Source organism: Nothobranchius furzeri, chromosome 13 (assembly GCF_043380555.1).
Source record: "Nothobranchius furzeri strain GRZ-AD chromosome 13, NfurGRZ-RIMD1, whole genome shotgun sequence".
NCBI classification, from domain to species: domain Eukaryota; kingdom Metazoa; phylum Chordata; class Actinopteri; order Cyprinodontiformes; family Nothobranchiidae; genus Nothobranchius; species Nothobranchius furzeri.
Genome location: NC_091753.1, coordinates 55,627,799 through 55,651,837, shown reverse-complemented (window position 1 = coordinate 55,651,837; position 24,039 = coordinate 55,627,799). Strand labels below are relative to the sequence as shown.

Genomic DNA, 24,039 nt, shown 5'->3' with positions numbered 1-24,039 from the left:
CAGGCTTTGAACCGGCAACCCTCTGGTTACAGGGCGGGCACTTAATTCCTCTGCCACTGTCACCCTAGTGGAAGAATCCAAACCCATGTCAGAGGACCTAGGGTGACGGTGGCACAGGAGTTCAGTGCTCGCCCCGTAATCAGAAGGTTGCAGGTTCGAGCCCCTCTCAGTCTGTCGCTGTCGTTGTGTCCTTGGGCAAGACACTTAACCCCACGTTGCCTGCTGGTGGTGGTCGGAGGGACCGGTGGCGCCAGCGCTCAGCAGCCTCGCCTCTGTCAGTGCGCCCCAGGGCAGCTGTAGCTACATCGTAGCTCATCACCACCAGTGTGTGAATGTGTGTGAATGGGTGAATGACTGATTGTGTTGTAAAGTGCCTTGGGGGGTTCTAGGACTCTAGAAGGCGCTATATCAAATACAGGCCATTTACCAAATACAGGACCTGTTCATCGCTGAAGGTCAAAGGTCACAGTATCCTCTGGAAGGCACCGTTTGTCACCTGGAAGGAAAACCCTCACTACAGGACAAAACGAACCCATGTTGATGAGCCTGATTTAAGAGCTGGTGACTAAATAAATTCAGCCCAAAACGATGGACTTAAAGAGCAAGTCACCCCCAAATCAACTGTTTTTTGCTGATTACATAAACGAGTGTCTGATCGTGCTGCAGACACGTGTAATCAATAATTTGACACTTTAGTGCATCTTAGTTAAAATTTAAATATTCTGCCTAAAACTGTCAGTGTTGCGCCGTCGTCAGGTAAAAACTCTGCACTGCATATGAATTTAAATCTGCCACCGCTATTGGCTAAGAGGTACACTATGATGTTAGATGGTACATTATGATGTCACAATGTCGTGTGTGTGTATTTGTTAGCGGCTACGCTCTCTCGGTCTGCTAGGCAACAGCATTTGTTGCATTTTTCAAACAGGAAGTGGGAGTGGAGTAAGTTACCTGTAGGGGGTGACTTGCTCTTTAAAGAGCAAGTCACCCCCTACTAGATTTTTACTCCACTCCCACTTCCTGTTTGAAAAATGCAACAAATGCTGTTGCCTAGCAGACCGAGGGCGGAGCCGCTAACAAATACACACACACGGCATTGTGACATCATAATGTACCATCTAACATCATAGTGTACCTCTTAGCCAGTAGCGACGGCAGTTTTAAATTCAAATGCAGTGCAGTTTTTACCTGACGACGGTGCATCGCTGAGTTTTAGGCAGAATATTTAAATTTTAACTAAGATGCACTAAAGTGCCGAAGTATTGACTACACGTGTCTGCAGCACGATCAGACACTCAATTAGTTTATCAGCAAAAAAAAAAAATGTTGATTTGGAGTGACTTGCTCTTTAAGGGGGGTTGTAGGTGAGAGGTTTAGGCACATGGATCTAGGTGGAGGTGATGATGTCGTCTCTCAGCTGCTCTGAAGTCAGGGAGGTGACAGAAGAGGCCACACAGTTTCTGCAGAAACGGTTTACTTTTAGGTTGCTGCACTTACAGGAATGCTCTGCAGGGGGCGCACCAACAACCACAGCTTGATAAATTATATAATAAATATACAAACTAGTCAACGTGCCTGTGAGCAAGGCACTGAATAGGGGGAGTTACACACATCTGCACTGATACATCTGTCAGAATAAGTCAGAAACACTGATGGAGTAAAAGTGATTAACCAATGATCAGACGGATCACAACAGGAAGTCTGGTTACACGCACACGGGTTGGGTTAACGGTAAGCTGATCCGCTGTCTGACGTGTCTTTAAGGCAACACCTGATACAGTTTCAGTCCGAACCAGAGTGAGTACTGGTGCAGTACCAGACCCGGTCCAGTTCTCTGGTGGGTTCCTTTTGCCGCAGTTCCATTAGTCCCTACTCAGCACAGATCCACTTGGTATGACTAAGCTGATGACGGTTCGGGTGGAGTTCCATTACAACGGGGACAAGGCTCTGGTGGGTGTGCTCGTCATAGTGTGTGTGTGTGTGTGTGTGTGTGTGAGTGTGTGAAACACATTCTCACACCCAAAGCCTCAATATGACGATTCGGGACGCCCCAGCGCGTCAGGAGACGACGATCAGGGACACGTCCCAGAGCGTCGGTATTCGACGCCGGTGGTGAGACGGACAATAGAACTACTTGTGAACAACTTAACCTTCCCCTCACCCCAATCTTAACCTTAAGGTCACAGTTACTGACCTTAAGGTTAGGGTTGGGATGAGGGGAAGGTTAAATAGTGGAATAATGTCCGTGTAACCGCGCGCGTCAAACAGTGACGCCAGCGGAGCCACGTGTCCCTGATCGTCGTCTCCTGACGCGCCGGGGCGTCCCGAATCGTCATATTGAGGCTTTGGGTGTGAGAATGTGTTGGTGTGTGTGTGAGTGTGTGTGAGATCGGTATATCACAGAAACGACACAGACCAGCAACGGCAGACGGACATTCTGCTCAGCCGCTGTCCTTTTTTAGTGGAAAACTTTGGAGCAACCAGTGACTCCACCCATCAATGACAAATGTTCGCCAATATCGTATTTTCAACCCGGGTTGGTACCAGACAGTTGGTACCTGATACTGATGAAAATCCATCCATCCAAACCGAATCGAGTCATGCTGAGTAGATTCTGAAGGAATCGCAGCTTTAGAGATGAACATCTAACACGGTGAGACATAATTCCGATATGGGATCAGTCGGCTTTCCTCCAGCTGAGGCTGAACGCGGTCGAGGCTCCGAGAAGACTCTGGATCCTGCTCAGATCAGACAGTCTGGGACCCTTTTACCAGATTCAAAACCAACAAAAACCACAAAGTGTGAAACTCAGACTTAAGTTGCTCACACGATCCTATTGTCCATGACATCACTTCCTGTTTCCTACAATGTAAAAGGTGAGTTCGTCCCCCCCATGCCCAAGTTTGTCCTTTGAAGATCGGACCACAGTCTTCAGAGCCAGAACTAAGGTCTGGATGGCGGAACCGACTGAAGGCCACGGGCTTGTCGAGACGGGTCGGTTCTGAAGGATCCTCTTTGGGTGAGAAGAGAAGGCACCGATGGATCTTCAGACTGGTCCACAGGTGTTTGCCAGAGAGATGTGTTCAGTGTTGTGATTCTGGTCCCGTTACATCAGCCTCTGAGGTCAGGTGACTGAACCGCAGCAGAGACCGGAGAAGAGCAGGAAGTGGTCTCTGGACAGCAAGACGACATAAGGGGACAGGTGAGACCTGGACTACATCCCAGTTTACTGATAAATGGATCAACACCGACCTGCTGCTGGTCAGACCTCGCTGGCACTGCTGGTCCTGGTCAGCTCCCTGATGCCCTGCAGGATCCTCTTCATGTGACCTACCTTAGTCACCCCCAGGTCCTGAAGGTGAAGAGGACAGTCAGTGAGATGGACACCGTCATCCTTCACTGCACCAAGTCGCCATCAAACATCCAAACAAACACCAGCTGGACCAAACGTCCACCCGGTGTCCACCCTCGTCCAACACCTGTCCATGCAGACAGCAGGTATCTGGTGACCTCACCTTTAGGTCCCTTCTCTCCAGGTGGATGAGCTCCGCTCCACGGACATCATGTCCAGTAAATATGTCCTTATACTCAGAGAGACAGAGAAAGTCCAGCCACGCTCCCACCTCTTCAGTCCCCCACTGGTCAACTGAGACAAACAGGAAGTGATTCAGATGGACAGGAAGCGGTTCAAACACCGTTAACCCACGAGTGACGGACAGCTCACCTGGCAGGGACAGAGTGGAGGACATTTCTTTGTTCTTGATGTTTTTGTCCTTCTTGAACTTTGGGACCAGACGGAACTTACCGCTCCGGCTGCGCTTAGAAAAGTCCATCAGAGGACCCTGAAGAAAGACACGTACGCCCGGGGAGGTCAAGACAGAGCCAGGTTCGGAACCGGGAGCTACCCTACAGAACACAAAAGGTGGAGGTCTACCTCATGGTCCAGCGGGTCGATGACGAGACACAACCAGGGGACATCAGACAGCCGACGTAGCTGCTGAGCCACAGAACCCAGAGCTGCATTCAGCTGTTCCTGCTGCGGAGGATCCAGCTGCTGCAGGACAACAGAACGTCTGTCAGGGCTGCAGGTCAGGACCAGAACCCTCACCAGGTCTCTCACAGAGCAAGACGGAAACTCAGAAGGGTCGGAGAGGAACCGAGACTCCTGCGGTTCAGAACCAGAACATCTAGCTAACTTACCATGGACATCTTTCCAGCCAGGAGCAGTTCCGTCTCACTGAGCAAAGCTTTGACATTACTGACCATCTGAACCACTGAGCTGCAGGTCAGAGCCTGAAAACACAGAAATACTGTTGTTAGATCCGGTCCGACTATCCCAGGAGGACAGGATGGGACAGGGTGGGGTGGTAGGGCAAGACAGTGTTAAGGTGTCCTGTTAGACCAGATTTATTCATCCTAGGGATCAACAAGGCTGGGAAAAGACAAGCTGGAATGCTGTGGGAGGTGGTATAAACTCCGCCCACATGAACGCATCACACACAGAGCTTTAGGTCCAACCAGGCCCCCACAATGCAGCTCAAAAATTGAAGCAATCCCGGAAGTACCAACAATTGCAGTTCCACCCTCATCCACTAGGGGCTGGTGTCAGAAGCGAGCAAATCCTCATTGACTTCCATGTTAAAAATACCAATTTCACAGCAGAAATAAACATGTTTACAGCCTGGTACCAAAACATGTTTTTGGTTTAAATGATCTAGTTTACACTCATGACAACTCTGAGGGGGGTGAATTTTTCTCTCACTCTTCTGTTTAAGTGTATTAAAAGCCTAAAATTCTGTATAATTAATGAGCATCAGACCCACGTGACCACAGAGCTAGCTCCGGGGAAAGGCCTCAGTAGAGCCTCGGTCTGGCCTGGAAACTGCTCCGGGATTTTGAGTCTCTGTGTGTGTGTATTCTTGTTTTGATATTTTTGTGCAATTGTTGGACAAAATGACTTGCTGTGGCATTAATTGCACTAATAGAGCGTCCAAGGAGTCTCCACTTCATTTTTCGGTAAGTAAAATGATATTTATGTATTTTAGGTCACTGCCGAGCTGAGCTTAGATTTTAACATGTACTGTTTAACCATGAAATTTAAATGTAATAGGGTAAACCCAGTGCATTTAACATAATGCTGCACTTTAGAAAATGGGTTGAAATATAACATGTTGGTGGAGCTGGGTTCCCACTATCGGCTTCTGGAGCTCTCGGGAGACCTCTGTGTTCCACCCGGCTTTACCCAGCGGTCAGCCCGGCGTATCTCTGACTCAGAAGCTCTGGTGTTGTGCACAGCTAACTCCGGTTGTAGCTAGGTTGCTACCTCCGTTAGCTTAGCTCCCACCTCCGTGTTAGCTTTGGGTTAGCTTGTAGCTAGTTCGACCGGGTGTCGTCAGTTGATCCCAGCCTTACAGCCCCACCCTCAGCTCCACCTCTCTTCTCTTTTGTGGAATTGTCTGGGCTTGACGGAACCTGTGACACGGTTAAAATGGCGGTGGTGGCCACCTCCCATTTATCTTCAAAAACGTGTTATTGGAGCCTATGGAAACCCATTGTCCAATATTGATATGTCGATGGGTCCAACACACCGTTCCCTACTCCCTCTGGAGGTGTCTCTGTGTGTAGTCATGATGTAAGACGGTCCAGAGAGGAAAATCACTTGCTGTCTGGGTTCAGACCCGGTAGAACTACGAGACTGGTTCGCTATGGTTCTGTCCGGTCCTGGATCTGAATTAGAGTCTGAACTGAATCATCAGCTTGTGACAGGCCGGTCTGCTGAGACAGACGTCCACAGTAGAGGACAGTAAAGAGGTCTCACCCCGGGACTCTTGGCGTATACCACGTCCATAGCCTTGGAGCTGGCGTTGACGGCGTGAGCCAGTTCCTGTTCCATGCTGTGGTGAGACTGGGCCACCTCACGGATACTGAAGACACCAGAGACAGGGAGGGAGTCAATGGGATGAGGGACGGGTGAGTAGTGTGGGGGTTTGGTTGCTACCTGAGGATGAGGGCTCCAGCCGCCTGACCGAGCTCGCTGATCCGCGATGACTCTTCCTCAGAGACCGTCTCTGGCTGGGAGGACTGGGCGGGCTGGGAGCGAGGGAACTCACACTTCTGCTTGTCCTCCCAGGACTTCAGGGTGTTCTCAAACGCCTGGAAGACACACAGACCCACTGGAGATCAGACCAGGACCAGAACAACCAGACCCAACAGCCCGCTGCAGAACTTACCCGGTCTCTGGTCAGGGTCTGGGTCCGGTTTTTATGTATGATCTTAATGTAACCAGGAGGCTGGATCCAGGCCTCCCCGTCCACCTGGACCGGGACCCCTTCGTCCCCCAGGATGGTGATCTTTACTGTCCGACACTGAAAGAGGAAGACATGGTCAGAGGGAGAGACAGGTGGACCAGTCCCTGCTAACTGTCCAACACTGAGACAGGTACCTGGGCGATGCGGTGGTGTTGCAGGTTGATGACCCTTGACACCGCCATCTGCATGCTGCCGAAGACAGCAACGACCTCCAGGATCTTATCATCAAAGGACGGAGCAGCAAAGGTCTGAAAGACAGAAAGACGCTGGGACATCACCAGTCAGCTGATCTCAGCGTGCCCAAAGCTTTTCACCTTCTCAGCTTTGGGAATCAACAGTTAGAGGGTCTGTGGGGGTCGCCTCATCAATGGGCTGTGGACGGGGGGGGGACAGACAGGTAGAAAGGGAGAGAGACAGGTGGACAGGGGGAGAGACAGACAGGTAGAAAGGGAGACAGACAGGTGGACAGGGCAAGAGACCGCCAGGTTGAAAGGGAGACAGACAGGTGGACAGGGCAAGATACAGACAGGTGGACAGGGGGAGAGACAGACAGGTAGAAAGGTAGGCAGACAGGGGGAGAGACAGACAGGTAGAAAGGGAGACAGACAGGTGGAGAGACAGACAGCAAGAAAGGGAGACAGACAGGTGGACAGGGCAAGAGACAGACAGGTAGAAAGGTAGAGACAGGTGGACCGGGGAGAGACAGACAGGTGGACCGGGGAGAGACAGACAGGTAGAAAGGTAGACAGACAGGTGGAGAGACAGACAGGAAGAAAGGGAGACAGACAGGTGGACAGGGCAAGAGACAGGTGGACAGGGGGAGAGACAGACAGGTAGAAAGGGAGACAGACAGGTGGACGGGGGAGAGACAGACAGAAGGACAGGGGAAGGCAGACAGATAAACAGGTGGACAGGGGGAGAGACAGATAGGTAGAAAGGGAGACAGACGGGGAGAGACAGACAGGTAGAAAGGGAGACAGACAGGTGGAGAGACAGACAGGAAGAAAGGGAGACAGACAGGTGGACAGGGCAAGAGACAGACAGGTAGAAAGGTAGACACAGGTGGACAGGACAAGAGTCCGACAGGTGGACGGGGGAGAGACAGACAGGTAGAAAGGTAGACAGACAGGTGGAGAGACAGACAGGAAAAAAGGGAGACAGACAGGTGGACAGGGCAAGAGACAGACAGGTGGACAGGGGGAGAGACAGACAGGTAGAAAGGGAGACAGACAGGTGGACAGGGGGAGAGACAGACAGAAGGACAGGGGAAGGCAGACAGATAAACAGGTGGACAGGGGGAGAGACAGACAGGTAGAAAGGGAGACAGATGGGGAGAGACAGACAGGTAGAAAGGGAGACAGACAGGTGGACAGGAGGAGGGACAGACAGGTAGAAAGGGGGACAGACAGGGGGAGAGACAGACAGAAGGACAGGGGAAGGCAGACAGATAAGCAGGTGGACAGACAGATGAACATGGTCCTCACATCGTCCTCCTTGGTCCCGCCCCAGAAGTTGGTTCCCCCCGCGTAACTCGGGATGTTGAGGACAGCGATTCCTTGCAGACGAGGCAGAGGGATGGGACGTCCGTCGCACTGCAGCCAACAGAAACAGTTACTGACCTTTGACCTTCAGCACATCCTAAACGTGAAGCGGTTCTGGTTCTGACCTCCAGCAGGACTCTCTGTTCCAGGTTCTTGTAGGTTCTGTGCAGCAGCTCTCTGGTTCCCAACACCCCGTACCACATCATGTTCTTGGTCCGACTCCTGAGGAAACAAACAGATCAGGGTCTGGACCTTCACGGCTCCACCAGACCATGAAGAAGAGGACAGATGGTGGAGGGTTAAAGCTAGGGCTAGGAGGCCCAGGAGGAGCAACGGGAGGAACTCCTGACTCCTGCTGGTGTCTCTGTGGTACCTGCACTTCTCTGGGTGCTCGTCTCTCTTGTTGTTGAAGTCCAGAGAGATCTTAGCGTCCAATCCGATTCCAAAGTAGTTGTTCATGACACACTTCTCCGTATAGCAGTCCCTGAAACACACACACACACACACACACACACACACACACACACACACACACACACACACACAGTGACAAACATGCCTCCACCGTGCAGGTACACAGGTGTGCAGTCAGAAGCTCACATGTTGTCGGCGTCGCAGCTGAACGGGTCGGCGTTGACCAGCAGACGACTGATGATCGAGCTGCTGGTTAGAGAGCCTAAAACAAACAAACATGGAGGTCTGAAAAGGTAGCACAGGTAAATGACTGAAGGAGACACCAGAAACCATCTCACCAGGAAAGAAGATCTTTGTGTTGAGCATGGGCATGTTTTCTCGACTTCCTGTCTGAGCAGGAAGTGAAGCAGTGCTTCCTCGTGATAGGCTGCCTTTACTGATTTGCTTCTCACAGGGGTTTTTCCCTTCCTCCTCCTCCTCATCTTCCTCCACCAGACCCACCTGTGGCTCCGCCCGACCCACGGAATACACCTGCTGCTGCTGAGTCTGAGCGTTCTGCTCGTCCACAGCTGGAACACAGACAAGCACGACGGTCATACCTGGTTTCACCATGATCCACCTCACGGCCAGGCGACCCACCTTTCTCCGTGTGCTCGATGATCTGTCGGATCGCCTTCTTCAGGCTGTTGGCTCTCAGCATCAGCTGCTCTCGAGGTTTAAAGATGGCTGCCGCGGCGGGAGTAGTCCGAGGTGAACCAGCGGGAGAGTTGGATAAGATGTAAGGAGGAATAGCAGGACGGAGACGAGGAGGTGGGTGGACCACCTCTGGCTCCTCCTGACCTTCAGCGATGTTCCGGTGAGGAGAAGAGGGAGGTGCTGACGAGCCCTGAGACTCCTCATTCAGGGTCTTCAGCAAGGAGTCCAGTTTCTCCTTCAGAACGCCACACTAAAACACAAATATGACTCATCAGAAACCGGACCCTGACACAGCAGAAACGCCTCTATCTGATGAGTTTGGTTAGACCAGATCCCAGAACAGTTTTAAACGGTGTCCAGTACCTTCTTGGCCATGGCTTCGGACTCCTCTGAACTCTCCGTGTTCCTTTCATAAGCTTTCCCGACTCGAGCCACAAAGTCCTTCACCGTCTCACACAGGACCCTGGAAAAGTACAGCAGCTTTTCAGAACTGCAGGTGTGCCGCAGGTAGACCCGTGACAGCGAGGACGCTCTACCTGGCAGAGGAGATGACGACAGAGTGCTGGTCTGAGGTCAGGATCTTCGTCAGGTGGATGGCTACTGAGTCCTCGTAGGTGAGAATCTGCTGGACCTGAATCAGAACACGAAAGGTTCTTAGGATCTGTTCCAGGGCAGGAAGCAGCTGACTCCAGGTAATCAGGAAATGATGTCACACTACCTCAGAGTCATCGCTGCAGTCTTCTGTGACAGTAGAGGTGGAGGGTTGTCGAGGAAACTTCGTCTCATAGACCATGATGCTCCACCTGAAGGATGGGGTCAGGAGGACAGGTGTTTATAGCATCACCTGGACCACAGAACACACACCTGTCTGAACCGGCTCACCTGTCTAACATCTTGGTGCTGGCTCTCTCTAGTTTCTCCAGTATCTGAGGCAGCTGTGTGTCATCGTCACAGGCTGAACCCCAGCCCAGGACTCGAGCCAGGTCGTTCCCGGTCCCCAGAGGAAGAACGCCCAGCTGGCACTGAAACAAGGAGACAGGCTCACCTCGTTAAGCTCGTTAACCCGGAGGGGAGCGGTTAACCTGACATCTGCTACCTGTTTGTGCAGAGTTAGAGCATCAATCTCGGACAGAACCCAGCCAACGCTGCCGTCTCCTCCACAAACCAGGATCCTGAACGTGTCAAACTTCTGAAATAACCGGAGGCTGAGGGACAGACAGGTTCACCGTTTCCACTCACGCGCTTCATCTGAAACATGCTGTCAGTGTGCTGCTTACCCCAGGTGAGGTCCTCCGTTCATGAGGTCAAACACCTGAGCTGGGTTCAGCAGCTGTTTGAAGCGTCGCAGGAACTTCACTCCCTGATTGTCTCCGCTTTTAGAGTTAACAAAGACGAGCAGAGGACTGGTGCAGGACGGAGGACAGGACGCCTTCCAGAAACCTGGACACGCACAGTCCCACATATGGGCTCATAGTCATGTTGTCTTCTGTAGTGACAGCCTTTGACCACCGGGGACAGCCAGGAACTTACCATCAGAGTCGATGCTGTTGAGCCCCGTGGGAGGAATGATGGACACTTTGCACTGACCTAGAGGACATTTGGAGGACAGCTGCTCCTTACAGCCTGAGTGCACCTGCAGACAGAGCACCCTGAGATTCAGCAGACCAGAGCTTGTGTGTGTGTGTGCGTGCGTGCACATGTGTGTGTCTCACCATGGCTTTGCACCAGAGACACCTCCAGTCCTGGAGCCGGAGGACACTCCCACATGTCTTCTCACAGACGCTGCACTTAGCCGACACTGGGAGATTTCCCTCCAGCCACTGGTGAGGCATGGACACCTGAGGAGATCAGCTGACCTTAGACACACCTTAAAGGTTAAACTCTAACTTTCGTCCCGTCCACCTGGAGTCCCTGAAAACTCCAGAACCAGGTCCAGACAGGAGACAAGCGAATTCAGTGATTTGACCATAAAATGTTGAAATATTATCGATCGAGTCAGGTGTCCAGGCTGGTTTTCCACTGCGATGACAGCCAAGCTGACTCCAGTCCCTACTGGGGTTAGTATGTGTCAGCAAGCCTTTTAAATGAGTAATCAGATTACTTTGTGAAGGTAACAGTGGAAACACTATTAACACTGACAGAAGAAGCTATTAGATAACGCTTCTCCCTGAACATAAACCTCACCCTGGTCTGTCCATAAACACACTGACGTCATCAGCATAAGGAGGAAGGTGAAAGGTCAGACAACACAGGTGGAGGGGTGTATGTGTGCCCTACCCCGTCCTCGTCCTCAATGATGTCCTTCCCGATAGACGCCAGAGTCGTCCACTTACAGTTGTTGGTGGCTCGGACCGCACAGCGCTTGTGAGCCTTAAATTTACACACTGCATGACACACACACACACACACAGACGCACGCACACACACACACGTTAGAGACTCTCAACTGGTTACAGCTGTGTTGTGGGTGACGGTCTGGCTGTCTGGTTGTGTACCTTCACAGGACAGGCCGTGGGATGTGACCCCCGACAGTGCCTCCTTGCACACGTTGCAGTATGTAGGTCTGGCGTGGGAGCAGGCGTACCAGTTGTGCATCCCACTGAAGTGGTCCATGCTGTACTGGGTGGACTGGAAGACAGGCACACAAGTGAGATGCAGGTTCAGTGACCTGCCTGGTTAAGGCGCTACTTGGACCTGGTCTCACCTCGTAGTTTTGTCTGTTCTGAACGCTGCGCAGCGCCAGCATCCACTCCTCCATCTCCTTTCGGTTGTCTGCACAAAGAATGAGGCGCCTACACGGGGTGATCACCTGGAATACACATGCAGGTGACATCAGCTGATTAACCATCCTATACCCGGGACCAGGTTTTCAGCCAGGTCTAATGGGCCTTTTCCACCAACCAAACTGGCGTGGAATGGGAAGGTGAACTCCTTTGGAAAATGAAAACAAAACGTCCACACAAAATATCCTCATCTGGATCCACCAACCAGGATCCACCAACCAGGGTGATCCGCTAACCAGGATCCGCCAACCAGGATCCACCATTCAGGATCCGCCAACCAGGATGATCTGCCAACCAGATTCCACCAACCAGGATCCACCAACCAGGATGATCCGCCAATCAGGATCCACCAACCAGGATGATCCGCCAACCAGGATCCACCAATCAGGATCCACCAACAAGGAGGATCCACCAACCAGGATGATCCACCAACCAGGATCCACCAACCAGGGTGATCCGCTAACCAGGATCCACCAACCAGGATCCGCCAACCAGGATCCACCATTCAGGATGATCTGCCAACCAGATTCCACCAACCAGGATCCACCAACCAGGATGATCCGCCAATCAGGATCCACCAACCAGGATGATCCGCCAACCAGGATCCACCAATCAGGATCCACCAACAAGGAGGATCCACCAACCAGGATGATCCACCAACCAGGATCCACCAACCAGGGTGATCTGCTACCCAGGATCCACCAACCAGGATCCACCAACCAGGAGGATCCACCAACCAGGAGGATCCACCCACCAGGATGATCCGCCAACCAGGATCCACCATTCAGGATCTGCCAACCAGGATCCACCATTCAGGATCCGCCAACCAGGATCCACCAACCAGGATGATCCCGCCAACCAGGATCCACCAACAAGGATGATCCCGCCAACCAGGAGGATCCACCCACCAGGATGATCCACCAACCAGGATCCACCAATCAAGATCCACCAACCAGGATGATCCGCCAATCAGGATCCACCAATCAAGATCCACCAACCAGGATGATTCGCCAATCAGGATCCACCAACCAGGATCCACCAACCAGGATCCACCAACCAGGATGATCCCGCCTAGGGCTGCTCGATTATGGCAAAAATAATAATCACGATTATGGTGACTGAAATTGAGATCACGATTATTTAGGACGATTTTTCAATTTATGTTGATTTTATTTGTTTTTATTCAGTCATAAAACTGCTCAGGGCACAATCAGGACAAAAATAAGAAACAAGATGATCACTAAAAGAACTCCTGATTCCCAGGATAAAAAGACCAATATACTTATAGCTCATAGTCTATGACCCAAGGGCTATAGACCTTGGTTTAACTCATTTAAGTCTAACCAGTACAGACCCAAATACCAATATCTTGCAAATACTGACAGCAAGAATTATACAGAGGCATTTATAACAAATAAATGCAAATAAATTCATGTTCACAAAATGTTACATAACATTTATTGAGTCGTGTCAAGGTGCTGTAGGAGAGTGCACTAGCACAGTGTCCTCAGAGAGATTAGTTATCAGCGTGAGGAACTTATTTCTACCTTATTTATAAACTATTTATTTACAGGCCCATCAGTTAATGTAATAATTGTCCCAACCACAGCTGCACCCCCCACCCCCCCACCCCGGTCTCACAGCAATCGGGCAAGCTGCACGTGTGTTTAGCACGCTGCACGCGCACATTTAGCTGTTTTTAGCTGCTCAGGAGACCGCAGGTGCGGTGTGTGTGTCACTCACTCTGGTTACTCCAACAAGGAGCAGGCTCCGAGAGCTGTCTTTAGCGACCGACGCATCACTGCATCATTCCCTTTCCTAATGTTGTGAAGAACGGTCCGGAGCACAGGCGGAGTGTTTAGCTAACCTGCAGGAAATGTCGACGACAATTATCCAGAAAGTAGCTAAGGGTTAGCAGAGATGTTTCTGAGATGTTCGCTAGGTACTTTTAGGATTAAAAAGTCAAGAAGGGGGTCTGAAAAGCTGCTAGAAATAGCGTCAAAGTCGCTAAGTTGGCAACACTGTGGAGGAGCGCTTCATTTGCAACTCAGGGCAGCGCAAGCGGGAGGAGCAAATAATCGGCTTGTTTTGTTTTTTATAATCGTTCAAAACTAAGATCGTAATCGTGATTAAAATTCGATTAATTGAGCAGCCCTAATCCGGCCAACCAGGAGGATCCACCAACCAGGAGGATCCACCCACCAGGATGATACGCCAACCAGGATCCACCAACCAGGATCCACCCACCAGGATGATCCGCCAACCAGGATCCACCAACCAGGATCCACCAACCAGGATCCACCAACAAGGATGATCCCGCCAACCAGGATCCACCAACCAGGAGGATCCACCCACCAGGATGATCCGCCAATCAGGATCCACCAACCAATTCAATTAAGTTTATTTATAAAGCACCAAATCACGACAAGAATCACTCAGGACGCTTTACAAAGTAAACATTCCAGTACAGTTCAGTTCATTAAGCCAATCAGTAAAAGGTTTCCTATATGAGGAACCCAGAAGATTGCATCGAGTTGCAGACGGGATCCACCAACCAGGTCCATGCTAATTTCAGGGAGCATCTGAAACTCTAAACATCTGATTTCTGAATATCATCCACGTTTAGCAATTCCAAACAAGGTTTAGGGTTTCCAGGATGCTCAAAGTGTTCCAGGACTTCTGTTTCAGTGCGAGGACCCGATCAAACTCTAGAGAAAAACAGCATTGTGTTCTGCATCTCAGGACGCGATGTGTTTCTGGCCCATTTCCTATTCAGATGTTTAACAATGAAGCTGCTGTTCTCCAGAAACAAAAATAGACCCAAAAGGAAAATATGTGGAAAGTGACGCAGCTGGTTAAGGCCTCCTGAGGATCATGTGTCTGTATACTTCAGCTCCTCTGGCGAAGGACCAGAGGAGCTTCTTACGTAAGTTAGTAGCGCATATTTATCAGGAACCTTTCACACACATGTAGGCAGCTGTATAATAAAACAGAAAACAGTAAGACCAACCAGCCAAAGCCAGAGCCCATCTGGGCTCCTGAACACAGACGGATGGGCCGGGCCATTCAGAACTCTGTGGGTAAATCATCGACATATATATATATATATATATATATATATATATATATATATATATATATATATATATATATATAAATAAAACCAAGTTAGAATGAATCCTGAACTAAACGAGAGGCTGGACAGGAGAGACGTGGGAACGCTAACTGGTTCAGGTCAGTAGTCTGGCTGCAGTGTTCTGGTCAGCTTGGAGGTGAGAGGTTTAGTCTAGTCCAGTGAACTTGTCCTCGCTACAATAATCTAAACATGATGTTACAAAAGCATAAGTAATCCTCTAAACCAGCAGATTTAAGCATGTTTCAAACCAGTTTAGAAAATTTCCTCAAACGAAAAAAGCAGGAGAGGTTTAATGTGTTGAAACTGAGCGGAGAATTAAAATAATCAGGAATGTGATGCATCACACCCAGATTCCTCACACTGGGACTGGGGGTGTGTGTGAGACATCCGGGTGGAGGGACGCTCATGGTCTCCGTCTTCCTGGTGTTTGAGGCGAGATAATTACTGTACGTCAACACCTCCAGAATGAGCTGCTTCAGCGCTTTGACAAACAAGCTGTTGCTGGCCACGCCCACTCACCCCCTGATTGTGATGTCACAATCGGGGACATTTTAAAGCACATAATACCTGAAACCTAAACTGAGAGAAAACAGAAGGATATTTTTATTCATGTTTGGAGTGTTTACAGAGGCAGTAGAGACACGCATGGCGACCTCTGAAGGGTCCAGGATGCTCCTGAGTAACACGGTTAGACTCGTCATCAGTATGAATGTTCGGGGACCCAACAACAATGATCCTGCTTAATTTAACGATTGAAGATAACGTCTTGAAAATCAGACATAAATGAGCAATTAATAGACCCCAAACAAAGGTTTAGCTCTACCAGTTTTTGGTCATCTGAAATCAATTCCAGAAGAAATCATCTGGCTTTTAAAAATAACAAAAGTTTTTCATGCTGCGACGGTTCAGATCAGGAGCCCAGAGGACCAATCAGCTCTTACCGTGTCCGTCTCAATCTGGATCCTTCAAAGGGTTTTCCTTCTGAGTCTGGTTCTGGTCTGCTGCTCTGACCAACTCGCTGTCTGTTCCCTCTCACACTATAATCCCCCCCACCACCACCACCACACACACACACACACACACACTCAGGCAAACACACCCACTTCCTCTCTGCTGACGTTGCACCAACAAACACACATAGAAGGTTTGTGGGAAAACATCCTGCTGGTTATAAATACTGTCTTATGACCAGTGTCCTCTCTGACACACACACACACACACACACACACACACACACACACACACACACACACACACACACACACACACACACACACGAGGCTGAACTTATTCAGTTCAGACTGAAGCCTTTCAGCCGACTGGTGGATGCCCCTTTTCAGGAAGCAGGCTTGCTCTCTGATTGGACCTGCTGATCTGTGTGCTAAACACACCAGGTCAAAGGTCACAGTGAGGCATATGTGTGTGCCGACTTCTGCATCCTTCTCTTATTCTTTTTACATTTAGTTCCACCAGACAGGAAGGAAGAGTTGTTTTCCTCTTTGTGTCTAAACCTTTATTAAACTGGGTCCTGTTGCCGACGCTTGTTCCGATTTAGTCAGCGAAGCGACCTTCTGCAGGTCAAACGGTCACAGGTGAACGTACCTGTTGCTCCCAGGCAAGGAGAGGAGTTGTGTTTTTATCCTGCTGGAGTTTGATGTCCATCAGCATCTTGGGTTTGTTCACGTTTAAGCTGTAATATTTTAGGACTCAAGTATTCCGAGTACTCAGATCCATGAATGTACTCCAGCTGTTCTTAAGACTCGTCTGACGAAAGCCTCTCTGTAGTACACGCACGTGTTGGGGTGCCATTAAAGATCAAGTTCATTATTATTCAGTTTATTAATTTTTAGGAACACTTTTATAACATTTCTGTTTAAAGGGACTTTACGGACTTTTGAATTTTTATGCTCGTGATTGCCCCCTCAGGCCAAAAGCGTAACGGCAGCTTCAATAGTAGGCTCGTGCACGAGGCGCGCATGCTGTACGTGCACACTCCTTAACGAAAATAACAGCTGAGACAGTCATGTGTGTGTGTGTGTGTGTGTGTGTGTGGCCCGGAGGACAGAGGACAGGAGAACGCGCAGCTAATTAATTAAATAATTTGGTTCTGTACCTTTCTCTTCAGCACAGCCGACAAAGGTTTATGATGGGTCAGTCCTCCTGCATGCTCAGATCATTCCCTTCCCTTGCTTGAAAAATTGTTCCAAAATGAAAGTTGAACCCACATCTTTTTTATCTGTGAATTCAATGCCGTTCAGCGAGTCTCAAATAAAAATTTGGGCATCTTACTGTAAAAAAATATACCATTAATGTAAAAAAGAAACTCTAAATAAACTATGTTCACACCCAGAATCAAACCTGGGTCTTCAGCTCGAGAGTCCAACATCTTACTAGGTGAGCTGTCTCCAGTGACGTCTTTTGTATCTGTAACTTTTATATCCTTGATGACAGCTGAAACAACGTCAACCCAAAGAACGGTTCGGAGTGAAAATGTCTATTTTGTTGCTAATTTGCAGGAAATATCTAGAAGAAAGTTCTACAGAAAGTAGCTAAGGGTCCTCAGAAATGTAGCTAGCTTTGTCACTAGGCGTTAGGAACAGCGACAAAGTGGCACTGCCTCTCTCTCTGCTGCTAAAGCTACGGATAGCAAATGCTACGGGCGATGCCTGAGCGTGAACGCGCATGAAGCAGCCTGCTCGACCCGAGCATCTCTCTTTTTCTGTGATTTTACAGAAAAACAGACAATCACAGTAAAAATGCCAGGGCTCATTCTACAGGACCAGGGCATTGCAGGAGAATGTATGAAGAAGACATTTATTATTTCTATACATGTTTTGGCTGTCACACTTCCATAATGCACCTTTAAGTAACAGCAGCCAGTGACCAGATCCATCAGCTGTTTCATTAGCGATGATGATAAAGTCTCTACAAAAGCGTACAGGTGACACGGAATCACCTGGAAACTCAGTTGGGTCTGTTTGGCCCTCTTCCACAGTTGTTCATCCTGAATGATTGATCTGTCAGCTGACCACAAGCTCCATACCGGCTGGGAGTACCTTTAACAATGGATGGATCTGCTGTGAGGACTCACCGTGAAGCTGTTGTTGACGTTCTTGGTGCTGGACTCGGCTACGCTGGCATCCGTCAGGTCCACCTCATCAAAGATGATCGACTGCCGAAGCAAAATAAATCAGCTGACTGATCAGAAATCAATGACCCGGACCCAAATCAGTTTCTCGTTTCAAGTGTGGGACAAACGTAGGCTCTGCCCTAATTCTACATGAGGACTCACCTTGCTGGTCTGAGCGTAATACAGCGTCCTTCCTCTCAGCTTGAAGTAACGTCTCTTCCAGCGCTGAAACGAGTTGGTCTGTTTCAAAAGGGTTCCCTCCTTCAGCACCGTCTACGAGGGGGAGGAGCCTCATCATTACCGCTGTGATCATCATCATCATCTTTCTCATCACCACCAAAATCATCATCATCACAGTAACTGGTACTTTTCCTAGTCTGCTGCCTCGGGGCACACTGACAGGAGCCGCTGGTCCCTCCAGCCACCAGCAGCAGGCAAGGAGGGGTTGAGTGTCTTGCCCAAGGGCACGACTGACATGGACAGAGCCTGAGTTCAATCCGGCAACCCACCGATTATGGGGAAAACTCCTAACCCCTAAGCCACCATCATCACCACCACATCATCTTCATCACCATGACTGAAGTGATGCTTCAAACCAATCATTTTGTTTATAGTAAATCTGTGTTTGATATAGCGCCCTCTAGAGTCCTGGAACCCCCCAAGGCGCTTTACAACACAATCATTCACCCGGGGTGACGGTGGCTCAGGAGTTAAGTGCTCGCTCTGAAATCGGAAGGTTGCAGGTTCGATCCCCACTCAGTCTGTCGTTGTGTCCTTGGGCAAGACACTTAACCCACGTTGCCTGCTGGTGGTGGTCGGAGGGACCGGTGGCGCCAGTGCTCGGCAGCCTCGCCTCTGTCAGTGCGCCCCAGGGCAGCTGTGGCTACATCGTAGCTCATCCCCATCAGTGTGTGAATGGGTGAATGACTGGTTGTGTTGTAAAGCGCCTTGGGGGTTCCAGGACTCTAGAAGGCGCTATATCAAATACAGGCCATTTACCATTTACCCAATATTATCCCAGTGGTGATGAGCTACCTTGTAGCCACAGCTTAGAGCCCTGCACTGAAGCCCTAGGGCCGCGGGTCGGCCCGGCCCGAGGGCCAACGACTGTGTAATTACCTCGGACACGGGCCGGGCCGGGCGCCTTTATTTTTAATCAAATTCATTAAAAAAAACTGAAACACTTGAACGCAGCAGCACCTGCCTGCTTCTCACGCACCGTTAGCTCAGTTCAGGTCTGTGTGGTTTATAATATAAACAAATTCTCAAACTGCTGATTGAAACATGTGCCCCTATTCTAATACGCCGTTTTATGTCCACTTTGATGTCAGAGACCATTCGTTTATTCTCACGAAAACGGCAGCATTCCATTTTTCTGTGAATAAATTCGCTCTGCAGTTAAAAAAAAATCCAGCATTCACTGCTGGGTTTTTCTAACTGGAGAGCACATTTTCAGAGCGGCAGATTAAATTTACAAACGCTTTATTAACTGGGGGCGTTTATTTAATCTGCCGCTCTGAAAATGCGCTCTGCAGTTAGAAAATTAGAATGCTGTTTTTTTTTCTAATTGCACAAGAGCGCATTTTCAGAGCGGCAGATTAAATTTACAAACGCATCCAATTAATATAGTGTTCGTAAATTTCATCTGCCGCTCGAAAAATACGCTCTGTTAGAAAAAAAGCTGCGTTGATGCTGTTTTTCTTTCTTTCTTCTTTTTTTTACTGCAGAACGCTTCCCACAGATTATTATAACGCAGAGCATTCTATCACGCTAAAACATTATGAAAGCTTAAAAAAAAAGTCGGGCTCGGGTCGGGCTGGGGCTCCACCCCCTCGGGCCGGGCCGGGCCGGACACAGGCTCAGATTTTAGGCCCGTGCAGGGCTCTACCACAGCTGCCCTGGGGCGTTCTGACAGAGGCGAGGCTGCCGTACACAGGCGTCGCTGGTCCCTCCGACCTCCACCAGCAGGCAACGTGGGTTAAGCGTCTTGCCCAAGGACACAACGACAGCGACAGACTGAGCGGGGCTCGAACCTGCAACCTTCTGATTTTGGGGCAAGCACTTAACTCCTCACTTAACGCCCTAATCCATATATTTATTTAAGGACAACTGATCTAATTACAGATTTATTTTGAACCTATCTGATGATTTTATACATTAACTGCAGAAACCGAGCCTGAATCTGGATCAGATGTTTCAGAACTTTCACATTTCTTACCCCACCTGGGCACGTTGCCTGCCTCTGATCTGTGAACTGGGAATTTGGAAGTGTCTCCTGCCTTTCTGCTCCTGACCCATGCTTCAATTCTTCCTTTTGGATTACTGCACATTAGATTTCTGCTGAATTTCCAAAGCACCGGTCTTCAGAAGAAGTCAGAAAAGGGTAGAATGCCTTCTCCAGGTCAGGGATGAGGTCCTGCCTCAAGTGGAGGAGTTTAAGATTGGTGCTGCGTCTGCAGTGATGCGGGCGTTGTACCGGCCTGTCGTGGTGTAGAGAGAGCTGAGCGGGAAGGCGAAGCTCTCGATTTACCGGTCGATCTACGTTCCTACCCTCGCCTATGGTCACGAGCTTTGGGTAGTGACCGAAAGAACAAAATCGTGGTTACAAGTGGCTGAAATTAGTTTTCTCCGCAGGGTGTCTGGACTCTCCCTTGGAGATAGGGAGAGAAGCGCGGTAATCCGGGAGGGGCTCGGAGTAGATTTGCTGCTCCTCCACATCGAGAGGAGCCAGTTGAGGTGGTTCGGGAATCTGATTAGGATGCCTCCTGGACGCCAACATGGTGAGGTTTCCTGGGCATGTCCAACCGACAAGTGACCTAAAGGAAGACCAAGGACATGTTGGAAGGACTGTCTCTCACCTGGCCAAGGAACGCCTTGGGATCACCCCGGAAGAGCTGGCCCAAGAGGCTGGGGAGAGGGAAGTCTGGGCCCCTGAACTTAGGCTATTTCCCCGTGACCTGACTCTGGATAAGCGGAAGAGAATAGATGGATGGATGGTCTTGAGAAGTAAACAGATGTACAGAGAAGCTCTTGAGCCCTTCGCTGTAAGTTCCAGCCTTTCCACCAGACTTTTAATAAAACCATGAAAATCATTCTGTGTTGTCCTCAGAGCCAGTCTTTACAATAACGGCATCACAGGAATGCTTAGAGTCCACAGAGGCTGCCACCAAGAAACAGGAAGTGAACAGAATCTTAATCTACAGAAGCCAGTGTTGTCGTTTTCATTCAGCTGCTTAGTGTTGGAATTAGGTCATGTCAAGGTGGGAAACGTTTCCGTCATTTGGACAAGCCTTTAAGTGGTTAAGTGGATATGCAATATGCCTGCACTGGTTACCATGACCCTACGTCTGGAAGTGCTGCTGGCCCTCGCACCAGCTTCTGCAGCTGAGCCTGCTCTGAAATCTGCTCCTGTTTTCATTTAAATACCTTGTGATTTTTATCTAGAGGGGCTATATAAAAATTTCTTCTTCTTCTTCTTCATCCCTCCAGAATCTGACCTGATGTCTTCTAGCTGGGACAAATGTCTCCCGAGGACTACACCCTGTCCATTTTTGCCTCTGAGAGCAGATGGAAATCTTGTCTCTGCTGCCTTCAGGGACCATAGGACAGACAGGAGAGCTGTGTGAGGTGTTTGTGTCTCTCAGTTACAGGAGTAACAGCTGATCAGCTGATGAATGAGTTATGAATTGAATTATGAAGCCTCATATGAATTATCTTAAAAGATATCAGAAATAATGACTCTGGATGTTTGTTTTAGAACATTTGTGTCTTCTAAAAATACAAAAACAATCAGCACACCAGTTGATTCAACTTTTATAGAAATATTTTGGTTTTGATGCACATAAATGTTTGATTTAATTACTAATAACAATAATATAAAAAATAATAACAATGTTATCAATAATAACAACAACAAAAATTATTGTTATTGTTATTATTATTATTATTATTATAACCAGTGCATTAACATTGATGAACCCGAACAAAGAGCTAATGTCGCGGACAAACAAGCCGCAGAAAGTCCGTTATATCTCCAAAAATAACGGGAGACAGAAAGATGGGTTCCGGGTCTCCCATTCCGTCTCTAGTCCGGGACCGGTGCCGAATCCGGAGAATCGATCCCAATGAACGGGGCGGCTGGTTTGAAGTTGATACACTTGTAGAGTGTTCGGGGAGCTCGTTTCCGGTTCTGCGGCCCATTTTAATCCCTTAACGTCTGTTAGCATTACGCAGCTAGCCGCTTATTTAAACAACAGCATCAGAAAAAAACTCGCATTTGACTTGAACATGACCTACAACGGAACATTCGTTCATTTGGTTCCCGTTTGTATCTTTACCGGCAGCGTTAGCCAGGTTATTGTGCGCATTTTAACCGAAATAAACCGAGCTCCGGAACGTAGAATCATTCGGTCCAAGTTATATTTGAAACACGTCAGCTTTAAACTAATTTTAGCCTACAAAAGCCACCCGCTTGACTAAAACATTAATTAAAGCGAAAGTAAATGAAAATAATTCCTGTCTTCAATTCGGCATCTTCAAAACTAACAAGCAGCTCGTATTTTGGCTTTTGCTTTCCGGTTTAAACTCTTTGAAGCCCCTCCGGTGGGCAGCTGATGAGGGAAGATGAGGGTAAATAACTCAGGGAGAGCTAGCTGTAACCACCTAACTCTACCAAACCAGAAAGCCAATACTCGCACTTTAAAAACATCCCGACATCAGACAGAAAATGAACAAGCCTGAGCTTTTTTTTTTTTTTTTTTGGACAGAGCGGAGCAGCCGGGGGCTTATTGTGGCCCAGTCCGATAAATGACCACTGAAGGTCCGGGACAAACCCCCAACTTCTCACCCCTCGTACCTTGCTGCGAATCTGACCGGACGTAGACACTTTCCGAATTAATTTCTGCGGAGATCCGGGCTCCTGCTCTGGCTCACTGTCCGATGACTCGTCCAAGCACCGGGCCGCGGTGGAATCCGGTCCCCCTGCCTCCGCCATCCTGTCATCAAGCCCCTGGAAGGAGCCGAGGAGGCAGCGCCCCCAAGTGGCGGTGCGAGTGCAGCGCAGCACAGGCGGTAAGATGAAAACACTACCCTCTTCTGGCGGAATGATGAATTTACAGCAACCCTTAAAAATTAATTGTTGAAGTCCTGTTCAAGCTGGTCACGGTCAAACTGGATTCACTCAGCCCAATTCCAACACTTCCAATTCCTATGAGATCGAGGAACATTTTACTTTCGTCCCACAGGTGCTGGGTCCTTGTGGAGTCCTTAAGAAGCATCATGTAACAGAAGTGAACAAAGAACTTGATGAAAAGAGTTAAAGTAAGAAAGTGTAACCCAGGTTATCTTCCGGAGTTATTGAGCCTAAATTCCTTTAAAAAATTCCCTATTGTTAGGAACCGTTTTTCGGTAGTATAAAAAATTACGAGGGTTACTTGAACGCAGCATGCAGCCGAGCTGAGCAGCCCTCCTCCCCACACCGGAGAACGTTTTTGTCCGTAGGTAGGCTGAACAGGTGAGCAGAGGTTAAACTAACTGTCGTCAGCGAAGTAACAGATGACTGGAAACTTCTAGGAATGTAAGGTCCATCACTTGAGAAGGGTTTAAGATTATTTGTGAGGAGTTTTTATTGAAACAAAAGTTTTATGATTATATAGTGTGTTCGCTATGAAGGAGGAGCCGTTAGAAGCAGACCTCGATTTGTTTTTTGATGAAACCCTTTGGTGAGTTAATCTAATGTTTCGTGAACTAAATGTATATATATATATATATATATGTGTGTAACAACGTTAAAAAACGTTGATGTAAGCTATGTTCTGTGAAATAATACATTATGTACCGTATGTCTCGTGTAGCCGCATTTTTAAGCCACCCGGCTAGCTGTTAGCTCAGTTTCTGTGAGTAGATGTGTTAAAACTGTTGAGAAAATGAATTGTACACAAATTTCCTGTGACGATAAGGTGATTTGTTTTGCTTTTATATTTCTTTTGTTAATGAAATCTACTTTTCCAAGTATAGTTATTTTGGGGCTTGG

The 24,039-nt window shown here is 48.8% G+C and overlaps 1 protein-coding gene and 1 long non-coding RNA gene across 4 annotated transcripts in view; one reads left to right on the top strand and one right to left on the bottom strand.

The window, feature by feature from the left end:
- Positions 1-1,457: 1,457 nt before the first annotated feature.
- LOC107379929 (diacylglycerol kinase delta) lies at positions 1,458-23,352 on the bottom strand. Of its 3 annotated transcripts, XM_015950894.3 has the most exons (30): positions 22,864-23,352; positions 18,171-18,281; positions 17,970-18,050; positions 11,664-11,768; positions 11,455-11,587; positions 11,237-11,343; positions 10,672-10,797; positions 10,490-10,592; positions 10,237-10,399; positions 10,056-10,164; positions 9,842-9,981; positions 9,678-9,762; positions 9,496-9,590; positions 9,323-9,422; positions 8,903-9,209; positions 8,602-8,832; positions 8,450-8,525; positions 8,223-8,333; positions 7,975-8,071; positions 7,793-7,900; positions 6,443-6,556; positions 6,231-6,365; positions 5,999-6,153; positions 5,819-5,924; positions 4,201-4,293; positions 3,935-4,054; positions 3,725-3,842; positions 3,516-3,646; positions 3,253-3,352; positions 1,458-3,173 (listed from the first exon to the last, which is right to left on the bottom strand). In XM_015950894.3, exons 1-29 carry the CDS (start codon positions 22,999-23,001, stop codon positions 3,263-3,265), a joined length of 3,588 nt encoding a protein of 1,195 aa, XP_015806380.1. In that variant the 5' UTR covers positions 23,002-23,352; the 3' UTR covers positions 1,458-3,173; positions 3,253-3,262. The 3 variants fall into 3 exon arrangements, with proteins under 3 accessions (XP_015806380.1, XP_054598390.2, XP_070399746.1); XM_070543645.1 differs by lacking the exons at positions 1,458-3,173; positions 3,253-3,352; positions 3,516-3,646; ... (5 more) ...; positions 6,231-6,365; positions 6,443-6,556 and having other exon boundaries at positions 6,573-7,900; XM_054742415.2 differs by lacking the exons at positions 1,458-3,173; positions 3,253-3,352; positions 3,516-3,646; ... (8 more) ...; positions 18,171-18,281; positions 22,864-23,352 and adding an exon at positions 15,820-16,109 and having other exon boundaries at positions 6,572-7,900.
- Positions 23,352-24,039, top strand: part of LOC139062540 (uncharacterized) — a 3,125-nt gene continuing 2,437 nt past the window's right edge. Inside the window, exons 1-2 of the long non-coding RNA XR_011516090.1 lie at positions 23,352-23,583; positions 23,663-23,728. This is a non-coding gene — a long non-coding RNA (uncharacterized lncRNA). The remainder of the gene's footprint in view (positions 23,584-23,662; positions 23,729-24,039) is intronic.

What these genes read in the sequence shown, in the direction of transcription:
- LOC107379929 (XM_070543645.1), bottom strand. Translation starts at nt 23,001, where the DNA reads ATGGCGGAGGCAGGGGGACCGGATTCCACCGCGGCCCGGTGCTTGGAC. An exon ending in ATTACGCTCAGACCAGCAAG is followed by an intron (nt 18,051 to 18,170) that starts GTGAGTCCTCAT and finishes TTGCTTCGGCAG; the next exon opens with TCGATCATCTTTGATGAGGT. An exon ending in GTCTCTGGTGCAAAGCCATG is followed by an intron (nt 10,593 to 10,671) that starts GTGAGACACACA and finishes CTCTGTCTGCAG; the next exon opens with GTGCACTCAGGCTGTAAGGA.